Source organism: Sitophilus oryzae, unplaced genomic scaffold (assembly GCF_002938485.1).
Source record: "Sitophilus oryzae breed Bouriz unplaced genomic scaffold, Soryzae_2.0 scaffold_1387_pilon_pilon, whole genome shotgun sequence".
Taxonomy (NCBI): Eukaryota; Metazoa; Arthropoda; class Insecta; order Coleoptera; family Curculionidae; genus Sitophilus; species Sitophilus oryzae.
The window spans coordinates 659,955-671,979 of NW_022146045.1; the positions used below are offsets into that span (position 1 = coordinate 659,955).

Below are 12,025 nucleotides of genomic sequence, written 5' to 3' on the forward strand. Positions count from 1 at the left end.
AGAGTTTTCGTTTAACTAGAATATTGACCGGCGGAACAGAACTTACCGAAATTTTATTTATAATTTTTTAAAATGTTGTGCGTGCCATTTTGTTAATGTCAATTAATGTAATTAAATGTTTGGACATATGTGTGTAAATGACAAAATATTGTTGCGGGCCGGTGTGGACTCGACCTAACCTCACAATATGGCCCGCCCTCGGATGACCTTAACATCGCATAGACACCGCAATGATTCATTCGTTCGAGAAGAATCGAGTCCCACTGGAATGGACGAGTACATACGAGAACATTCGAAAACCTTCTCTACGCACCTAACGATTATTGTATTATTAAAAGTAGACCAAATACCAAGAAAAAGTTAACCATAAATATAAAATAGAGTTTATTGTATTTTGAATGTCACTGTCATGGAAAAGTCACATTATTATTACCTATATCATCAAGGTGCATCGTTTCATGATAGTTTGATTTTTGATTCATCGCAGTAGTGTGTTATTTGCTAGAGATATTAAATTTGAAGAAGATATGAATAGTTAATAACAATCTTGGCACTAAAAACAAGCATTTGCCTTTAATCCTAATCAACACACCTACGTGTCATTACAAAATCAATAACTATGATATAATTTTTATTGATTTTGTAATAACACTGTCATTTAAGATATCTAGTATTGTTTGTTGGCAGTTAGTCTAGGAAGAGAGGTTTTTTTAAGGAGAAGAAGTTTTAATGGGCTATTGTTGCTCTAATTTAACATGCTGAAACTGCTAACAGACAGTAATAATATGCCTTTTCAATGACAGTGACATTCAAAATACAATAAACTCTATTTCATAGGTATGTTGATAAGACCCAAAAGTTTATTTTTTAGGCATGATTTTATTTCTAAAATTGCTATAAATCTTTAGTGTCTTATTCAAATGCAAATATCTGCAATAAAATTAAAGCTATACAGATGCATCAAAAGAAAACTACAGAGAAAAGATGTTTTTTTTTTCATGATAAATTGGTTATTAAATTCCTAATTTTGTTAAACCATACCACATGCCACAAGATGTTTCAAACTGTTACCAAAATATCAACAGTTGTTTTTCCACGTATACTACACCGATTAAGACTTTAATTTTTAATTTACATAAAGCCTAAAAAGCGAAGTAGTTCGGCTAAAAAGTAGTTGAAAGTAGCGAAGTAGTTGCTTAAAAAATAGTCAAAATTGCCCTACTAATAGAATAATCACAGAATATTTTCTAATTTTTATTCTATGCTTTTAAATTTAAATTTTAAGGTATCGTTTTTTTTTCTTATTATAAATCATACTTTAATTTTAAATAAAAAATGTGCTGTTTGATTTGTGGTATGTAAAATACAGAACAGTTGCATCCTGTTGCGGTTAACATTGCGGTTAAAAATTTGAAACATTAAAGAAAGTTTGTAAGATAAAAGTCTGGTCACTTAAAAATTTGATAAAACCTTTTATTTCCTTCGTACAATTAGATATTTCTAGCACACTACGCTTACGTTAATTCTATTGCATATATAATAATAACATCATAGGTAGTATATTAATAAAATTTGCGTATACACCCTATGACCAAAATACAATTAACTTTTAATAATGTTTATCTTTTCTTAGTCTATATTTTACATGTTTAAACGTTAACATCAAATTATTAATTAAAAAGTGAACCGTTATGGCTTGTTTTGGAAGGACTTATGTGGTTAATGAAGACAATGGGTTCTATAATGGAAAGAAAGTAAAACGATACAGAGACTCGTCTTTTCGGTCAATGATAACATTTATGTTATTACTTTTGGTGTTTTGGATGTTAGTGTCAAGTGCTATATGGGCGATACAAAGTTCAAAAGATGAAAAATCGGTAAGCATAATATACCTACCGTGTCTGCAAGAAAATCTTCATCAAAAGGAAGTGCATATATATTAGTTTTACACTGCATATTAGAAGTGACTATTATTTATTAAAAATTAAAAAAAAATATAGTTTAGTTTCACAATTCTACCTTCAAAATTTGGTCACTACAATAATTGTTATTTTTTTCAATCAGTCCTTGTATATAAACTGTTCCATGTCTCCATGCAGAATTATTTTATATTACTCAATCTAATAACTACTTATTTTACTTCTACTTACCCCACTACTTATTAATAGTCTCAAATAGGATGCAAACCCCCTTCTTGGTATACAATATTTATAACAGTTTAACAAAAAATACAACATAGTATTATTATCTTGATATTACCTAAGAAACTGTAGTTAAACTGAAAAATTTAATAAACAAGGTCACTTTTCAACATTTTTAATAATAAATATAAAATTTAACAGGTAAGCTAAGTAGCGCAAGTATGTTCTAAAAGTAATTTTATCTGTCCTAGAAAAACCTAGAAAAATAAAAAAATCATTTGATACAGACTTTTTGGCGGCCACCGTATTTATTATCATTATCTTTCTAATAACTAACTTATGATTTATTGTTAATAGAAATCTCACTCAAATTCCTCAAAAGAAGAACAAGAACTTTTACAAGATAATATCGAAAAATTTACTGAAAAGATCGTTTCATCTAGTACAAATAAAATTCCAATAACTGATAAATTGGAAAAAGAGACTGTGTATACTGACGAAAAAAACAATTCAAAGCAAATAACTAAAGTTTACCCTAATTCAAATAATACCACTAGTACAAAGAATCCTAATATTAAAAGTACAATACAAGACAGAACTATACAACAAATGTTTACAACAAAATCATCCGATTTATCTACGCACAATCTTATTTGGACTAGTTCAAGTAATTCAGAACAAATAAAGACAAAAACCACAGTTTCTAATATTAAAGAAGTAACTTCTCAGTACTCAACAGATTATAATATAGGTGAACCAGAAACTGTTACAAAAAAATCATCTAATTTATCAGAGAATTTGGGCATCTCTACAACTACAGAAAATACAGTTAAAACGTCACCTAAAAGTGCAACTAAGGAATATTTGGTCAGAAGTTCCTCAGATTTTCCAATAGATAAAACAGAATTTTTTGAAGTAACATCACCAAAAAATTATTTTGAAAATAAATTGTCCACTTCATTTGGTTCACCAGAAATTGAAAATGAAACTGATATGACAAGCCAAAATTATGTTCAATCGTCTACTGATACAAGTCAAAATACGTATACTCAACAAGAAAAGCTACAAACTACCGACAATGTAATAGAAAATGATTATATACAATATTACAGTGAAAATATTATTAGAAGTAAGTCAACTGAAAGCTTATGGAAAATATCAACAACAGAAGAGAATATTGCACAAGAAAATATCCAATATAGAACTACTAATTTGATACAAATTTTAACTGAATCAACCATCAGGGATCAAGACATAAAATATATTGAGAAATATACTGAATCCACGGATGGAGAGTCACAAACAACGACAGAAAGACTTAAAAATATATCAAAGAATATAACAGGAAATACATCAACTGAAAATAAATATACTGTTCCTATCACAACTGAACAAAGTGACCTAAAAGGAAATACCAAGTTTGTGGTTGAAAATTCAACACATCAAGGAAATTTCGTATCTTCAAATACAGATTCAACAACAGAAAGGGGTGAAAGTATAAAAGAATTAACCGGATATACAGAGAAAAATATATCTGACTTTAATTTAGAGGACCCAACTACTACTCAAAACACTATTAAATATCAAACTGAAAATAACTTAGACAGATTTGATGAATCTTTAGAAAATATTTCAATAACCACTATGTCTTCTGCACGAAATTTGACAAGCAGAGATTTCTTTATAGAGAAAACTACACAAAGCATACTGGGAAACAAACCTGAAAACCTCGAGTCCACTACAGAAGAAACAAATTTTGAAGATGGTTTTAAAACCACAAGTAACTCTTTGCTGAATATTTTAGTATCTGAGACAACTATACAATTCAAATCAGATACCAACAATAACAAGCAAGGAATAACAACTTCACAAGAAGCAAAAACCAGTGCCAAAACTACCAGTAAACCACTTGTAATTCTAAAAGAACCAACTGTGCAGAACGTCACAGAAAAAATAAAATTGTGCGAGACAGCTGTCTGTAAAGGTAGAGCTAGTCAAATATTAGAACATATAGATTATTCTACTGATCCTTGTGACAATTTTTATGAATTTTCTTGTGGACGCCATCCAAAATCTAAATCCGATAAAATAACGAAAATTTTGCTCGAAGCTTACTACAAAGAACAAATTCCAAAAGGCGGAAATATGAAGATGTTTAGAAATTTCTTTGAGACCTGTGTAGATTATGAAAGGAACACTTGTTTGATGGAGAAAAATAAAAATGGTAAGTTTATTATTATTATTATATACAGGTAGTTTTCAGGACCCTTCAACCCCATTTTCACTTCATGCAAAAATTAGTTTATTTTCTTATTATCATCACTCTGTATATTTTACAACATTATTTAAGAGCATTCTTATTCTTAGTCACAAAAAATAGATCATATTTCACCTTAAGAAATGTAATTAGATAAAAAATATATTCTTTTATAAAACTTTTATTTAAATATACAGAATAATTCTCTAAAGTTTTCTTCTCAATAAAGGTGTTTTCCAAACTAATTTTACTCAAAAAGTTGCCATAAAAATCACAATTTAATAATATTGTGTCAAAATCTGTATATACCAAGTAGAACAATGTGCTTTTCAAAACTAATCACTCTAAAATATGATGTAAGTATACAGGGAGGCAAAAACTAAATGTATTTTTCTCATACACAGGGTGTCCCAGAAATAAGTGCAAGTATTTTAAGGGATGTTAAGGGATCTCGATAAAAGGAACACATTTTCTCTTTATCGTTTTTCAAATAAGTCCAATCCAAAATAACGGAGTTATTTTACTCTGAAAATTTCCAAAAAAAATGATTTTTGGGTAAAATTGTGAGAACCACGGGATCTTTTCTAGATTTCCTTTCGTGTAAATTTAATCTACTATCTATGTTGCCATATTATCAAGAAATTATGTTTTTTAAATAAACACTAAAAAAAAATTCAAAAAATTTGGAATTTAAAAAAAAAATTCGCGAAAAAACCCTCATAGGCGTGTTTCTGAGGTTGAACTGTACTACCAGTTAAAATACTTGCATTTATTTCTGGGACACCCTGTATTTCATAGCCTTATTTAGCATAGCACATATCCTTTCTTAGCCTTTCACAGCCTGTATGCATTTTATATTATAAATAAAAACAATTTCATCAAACCTAATATTTTTATTTTTTTTATGTACTTTTTGTAAGGCAAAAGTAAAAGATTAATCATTTGAACAATAGAAAAATAGATATTTTCGTAAACTTCAACACCTTTTCCATCGATGTTGAAATTACTTTAGTTAAAACATTATAATTAAATTTTATTTTTATTTCTTTACCTTTCTGATCTGATTATAATAAAACTACTCTGTATACAGGATTACTCATATCTGTAATTCAAAATATTTTTTAACTACAATATGTTCGCAATTTTAGTTCGAAATATGAATATTCGTAAGGATGATTTGACAATTTTATTAAAATTTTTGCTATTACGACAATCCACTCCTTTATTTGACATCAAATTTGGACCAATTAACAATCAGAAGAAGTATGGAATTCAGGTAAATATAATTTATTTATTTCTGAATTATTCCTTGATAATATTTTTATATTTTTCTTTTTATATACCTTTGATAACTTGATAAATACGATGCATTTATTATAAAGTTAATTAGATTAATTATCTCTATATATTATAATTATTAAAAATATTTGTTAATAAAAAAAATAAAAACTATTTTTTTATATAAATTTAATTTACGACAATATGGTGGAGTCTCTGTATTGTCAGATTAATGGTTTAAATATTCGATATCTTATGATATACAGGGTGTCCCAGAAATAAGTGCAAGTATTTTAAGGGGTGGTAGATATCGATAAAAGAATAAAAGAAACATATTTTCTCTTTATCGTTTTTCAAATAAGTCCAAAATAACAGAGTTATTTTACTTTGAAAATTTGCAAAAAAAGATGATTTTTTGCTGAAATTTTGAGAACCATTGGATCGTTTCTGGATTTTCTTTCTTGTAAATTTAATCTACTACCTATTATCAAGAAATTATGTTTTTTAACTAAAAAAAATCCAAAAAATTTTCAAAAAAAAATTTTCGCGAAAAAAAATCCATAGGCGTGTTTCTGAGGTTGAACTATAACTACTACCAGTTAAAATACTTGCACTTATTTTTGGGACACCTTGTATAACAATCACTTTAAAATATCTTAGTTTTACGACATTTGAACTAAATGAACATAGAATGTATTTAATATTATTATTTTTCAGATATTACCTCCAAGCACAAGCTACCAAAATGTGGGTTTAAAAAAATGGTCCCTCAAACGACACATTGAAGAGATTTGTTATGCAGCGGATCCCAGTTTAAATTATAAAAAAGAAATTAACCTACCCAAAGTTTATAAAAGTTTCAAGACCTGTCAGAAAGATATGTTTAAAAAAATAACAGAAAACTTTTTTTCTTCTGACAATACATCGGTAAGCTTTTATGATTTATAAGTTTATTTAATTTACATTAGAACATGTTTTAGGTCGGAGAACAAAACAATTTTATAAATTTCTTCGCGCAGATAACGGTAAGTTTCTAAAAAATATAAGAAAACTATTATTGGTATCCTAAAGGTGCGTACAGACCTGACGAGACGAGCGCGAGACGAGAGCGAGACAAGAGCGAAACTGCTTCCATCCATTTTTTGAGAGACGCCTACCATGAGCCAAGCAAGCTATGTGTATGTATATTGTATAGCATGCCGTAATATCTCACACAAGATTTCTTTCATCGGTCGTCGAAATACCGACAGAGGACGGATAGCAACGATACTCCATGGGTTGTTTCGCAAGACCCTCGCGACACCTGTCCACACTTGACTCGTCTCGTCAGATCGTACGCACCTTAAGAGATGTCCAAAACAAACACCTAAATTAACTTTCAATAATAAATTTATCTATCTTGGAGTATTACAGTAATTTTCAACAACGTAAAGTCTAAATTCGAAACTGAGAGTTATATTTTTTTGGTGGTTTAACACCTTATTTTTTAGTCTGCTGTTTCCAATTTCAATTATCAACACGAAATTCTGAATAAAAATTATGTTCAGACAACTATCGCTGAATTAAGAAACAAATATGGAGATGTAGTAAATTGGAAAGACTTGTTTAAGAACATAACTTATGGAGAATTCGATGAAAGTACAACTATTTATATTTTTATGGAGAAGAACTATTTTCATCCACTAATAAACCACCTTAAAATAGCGTAAGTAGTTTTATATATTAATTTTTTATTTCTATTGATATACCAAGTAACGACGAAATCGTCGCGACTATAAACACGGGCGTAACATCAGGTTTTCACAGGTTTTCACTTTAACATTTAACAGAATTTAACAGAATTTCTAAGGTTTTTATTATAGGAGCTACAAATGCCCGACGCACTATTGCCGGATCCTGTCTAGAACAAATCTAATTTTTGATAATTAATTAAACATTTCATATTTTAGAGTTAAAGCTAACGAAACAAAGATTCTAAATCACATAGTAACGTACTTCCAGATGGAGCTAGAAAAATTCCTTTTGAAAGACCTAGATGACAAGGACGAGTATTGTATGGATCAAGCCACAGAATTGATGCCTGAATTAGCAAATCAAATTTTTATACAATATACACATCTGAAATCATCAGATTCTGATATTATTAATACCGCATTTAATGATACAAAAGACCAGTTCTATTGGTTAATTGATCAGTCCCAGTTAGAGGAAGCAAATAAAATCGTAATTAAAAATAGGCTCGATTCTCTCAAACTAGCCCATTTCTTAGATGCGAAAGATACTCAACAATTTTCTGATTCACTTTTAGAAAATGTATATGTTTCCAAGGATCATCTATCGAATATTTTTATGCTAGTTGAAAACAGAAGAAAATATTCGTATTCTTTACGTAATCCGATGAATACATTTTACTTGTGAGTATACAGGGCGATATTTTTGTGAAAAGCTTTATATCGAATTTTCTATTTGATATTTACATTTCTAGAAAGTATTTTTTTTTAAATTCTATTGAATTTATTATACATGCATAATTGTAATTCATCTAATTCAGTAGTTGTCTAACTAACATTAGAACAAACAATCTTACACAGCACTATGGGATACGAAACAATTTTTTTATTTTACTTATAATGATGAAATCGTTAACCCTCTCTATGTTTCAGACACAATTTGATGGACAAACCGTTTGAAAAATATCCCAAATATATTTCATACAAAGACACTATTGGTAAGGATAATATGTAACAGTATATTATGTTCTTATTACATACAGGGTGAGTCTTAAATAAGTGCAAATGTTTTCAAGGCTGCTAAATCTTGATAAAAGAAACTTAAAAATATTTTTCCTTTACCGTTTTTGAAATAAGTCCAAAATAACCGAGTTATTTTACTTTGAAAATTTCCAAAAAAATGATTTTTGCTTAAATTTTGAGAACCGCTGGCTATTTTTTTTTCTTTATTATAATAGTTATTTTTTCTATGATTAATTTAATTTAGTTTATCTTTAAATTTTAAATTGCCGCATATTTCAAAGTTACTTTCAACCCGAGGCGAAGTGTGGCATATTTCTTTTGAAACGTGGTACAACAAAATTGGTACGCGCCGGAAGTCTGAACTTCGAACATAAAATTCATTTAAAGACGATTCCTGTTTAGTCTTTGATTGTGAAGATTGCGCTGAGAAGATCAAGATCGATAAGGGAGCCCTCTGATACTGTCTGAGACTAAAAGCCTCTGAAGCTGTCTGACTACTAAAGGTAGGAGTAGGTTTCTCATTTCTTTGTGCGGTTTCTCCCAGGGCAATTAACCTAAATTACATAGATAAAATAAAACCAGAAAAATCAATCTAATCAAAATCTTTTCGGGGTTTTCTTTCTGGTAAATTTAACCTACTATCTACCGGGTGCGTCTCAAAAGTGGCTCACCCATATAACTTTTTTATTTTTTCAGTTAAAAAAACGATATTTGGTATGTTAGTATATGACATAAATTAGGATTGATTGACGTATTCAATTGTTTTCGGTCACTTCCGGTTTCACCGGAAATGACTACAACTTTTGATGGCCATTTAGACATCAAGCCTTCGGTATTTTTTTACTTTATTCTATCGAAAATAACATTCTGAATAGAATGACATATCATATGTCAACTTTTGACATTTTCGCATGTGGTTTATTTTAAATTGTAACTTGCTGTTCGTAACGAAAATTTGACTCGAAATACCAAGTATGTGGTATCAAATTATTCGTTTGGTTTGGTTTTTCCAAATATGCTAATGAGCCACCCTCGTTCCATTTGAAAAAACTGAGATATGATTAAAATACGATTTGAGCATTTTCTAACTGGCCAGGACAAGACACTAAAAACATTAGACTATCAAATCTATTTTTCCAAGTCTCCTTGGTTAAGAATTAATGTTTTTAACATGGACCAGGCACTCTAGATTAAATTTTAAAATACGATTTTTTATTAAGCGAGAATGTCAAATGTTGACATATGTCATTCTATTCTGAATGTCATTTTCTATCGAATAAAGTAAAAAAGTACCAAAGGTGCCATTTAAAAATCAAAAAACGTAGTCATTTCCGGCGAAGCAGCAAGTAACCAAAAACAATTGAATACGTCAATCAATCCTAATTTATGTCATATACTCACATACCAAATCTCATTTTTATATCTCAAAAAATAAAAAAGTTATAGGGGTGAGCCACTTTTCAGATGCACCCGGTATATGTTACCATATTATTAAGAAATTATGTTTTTAACTTAAAAAAAAATTTAATTTTCAAAAAAAAAAGTTCGCGAGAAAACCTCATAATGTATGCATGTTTCTGAGGTCAAAATATACTACCGCTAAAAATATTTGCACTTAATTAAGACTCACCCTGTATGCATATTCTTTAAGTTATATATTTAACTAAGCTTTTAATTTTTTTAGTGATTCCTAATGCTTTTGTATATGAAGTCTCTAAAATGAAGGACAACAAGGAACCAGAATATATTTTACAAACCTATATGAAATTTTATTTAAGCATAGAAATAGCTTTATTTTTAGATGAAGTTCACGAGAATTTAAAATCATCCTTTTATTCAAACTTTATCAAAAATATAAATATATACTTATATCCGGACGATACCATACAATTTAATAATCAACTTATATCATTTAAGGTAAGTACTTGATTTAGTTGAGGTAGCCTAACTGTGATATAATATGTTTTAGTTACCAGAAGATAGTAAATGGGACTCTGTAAAAGCTCTGTCTAACAGAAATAGAATTTCTGATAACCTAGCTTTAAAAGTGGCTTTTGCAGAAAGTTTTAGCGAAAATATTAATAGCACGGGAGTTTTACCCTGGATTTCAAACGATTTTAGTGCAGAGGAGCAATTTTTTATTATTATAGCACAAGGTAATCTTTGAAGTGTTTTATAAACTGCCTAAATTAATATGTTCGTAATATTTAAACTATTACAGTCATTAAAGATTCACATCAAACATCTTTTTGTTTATTATCACTATAGTCCTTGTCTTTACATTACAACTGGAAAACAATTATGGTAAGGCAGACCTTCTTTAGACAGCCAGTCGACTGCAAGTTTTTGAGTTGGTGAGGTGCTTCACGAATACCTGTCAATGTTAAAGCCCACTTGTTAACTATGTTAAGAATATAATAGATCAGTAATATGCCCAGAAATTTTGAACTGTGGGTTGGATTGATTAACACACTAAATATCTTATTTTAATATGCGGTCATTTTTTTTAAGTTTTACTGGCACTCATTCTAATTTATTGTGGAGATTTTGAACTTTGTTCCATCTATTTTTTTTCGAATTGAATTGTATTAAAACAAGATTGTATGAAAAATTTGATTAAGGAAAGCTTGTTACAGTAATAATGATAAAAGTATAAAATAAAAAATGCCATAATTTGTAAACCTTAAAAATATACGCTGTCTATAACATAATAATGCCAATTATTATATATTTCAGAATACTGCCAGAAAGAAAATATTATTGAGTTGGCTCAAAGTTTGTATGAAAATCCACAGATGCCACCATTATTTCGATTGTACAGTCTTTTAACCAATTCTGATGATTTCCATTCACAATTCGAATGCAAGCCTGGCACCAAGATGAATCCAGGAAATATTATTACGCAATTTGACAGTTTCACTTACGAATACGAATATACGAATTGATATTTTTGTAAATTATTTTTTTTTCTATAAAATCATTTTGTTTTTCTGTTTGTGTTTTTATTTATATTTTTTTTTTATTTTTCCTATTTTTGTCCTAATTTTTATATAGTAGATTTCTACGAGAACTACTTTATGTAGACAATATATTGAATTCAAATTCAAACATTTACACTCAGATGCAAAAAAAAACGCAGCGGAAAATTTTTTTGTCAACTTTAAAAAGTTATATTTTTTTTATTTTTAGCACTATTGCCTTGATTTTTTCAAAGCAAACTGTATATAAATATGTCAACTTTAATTCGTAAACTCAGTTTATTATAAACTTCAGTATTTGACTTATTATACAGGGTTAATCGAAGAGTTGTTTGTTACCCTATCTTTCAATACCCTGTGCAATAATTTCGTGAACAATTTTTCCTAAAATATTATGTGTTGATCAGAACCATGTCCCCTGAATATTTTGGTTTTTTACTCATTTCAACACATGCCTTAGTTAATTTTTAAGAGCAAAATCCACTTGCCACACACATTTTGTAATATTTTCAATTATCGTTATATTTTGGTGTTATTCTTCATAATGACGAGGTGGCTTTGGTGATTATTGTTGTGTACGATTGAATATAGTTCTTAGTATCGAAGATTGTGCAAAAG

General features: G+C 28.9%; 1 protein-coding gene across 1 annotated transcript; it reads left to right on the forward strand.

The window, feature by feature from the left end:
- The first annotated feature begins 1,542 nt into the window (after positions 1-1,542).
- Positions 1,543-11,418, forward strand: LOC115875453. The gene is made up of 11 exons (XM_030890916.1): positions 1,543-1,877; positions 2,499-4,365; positions 5,547-5,674; positions 6,394-6,603; positions 6,657-6,701; positions 7,167-7,381; positions 7,626-8,090; positions 8,340-8,404; positions 10,114-10,346; positions 10,399-10,585; positions 11,166-11,418. The coding sequence occupies exons 1-11, from the start codon at positions 1,692-1,694 to the stop codon at positions 11,372-11,374; spliced, it is 3,810 nt and encodes a 1,269-aa protein (XP_030746776.1). The 5' UTR covers positions 1,543-1,691; the 3' UTR covers positions 11,375-11,418.
- The last annotated feature ends 607 nt before the right edge of the window (positions 11,419-12,025 follow it).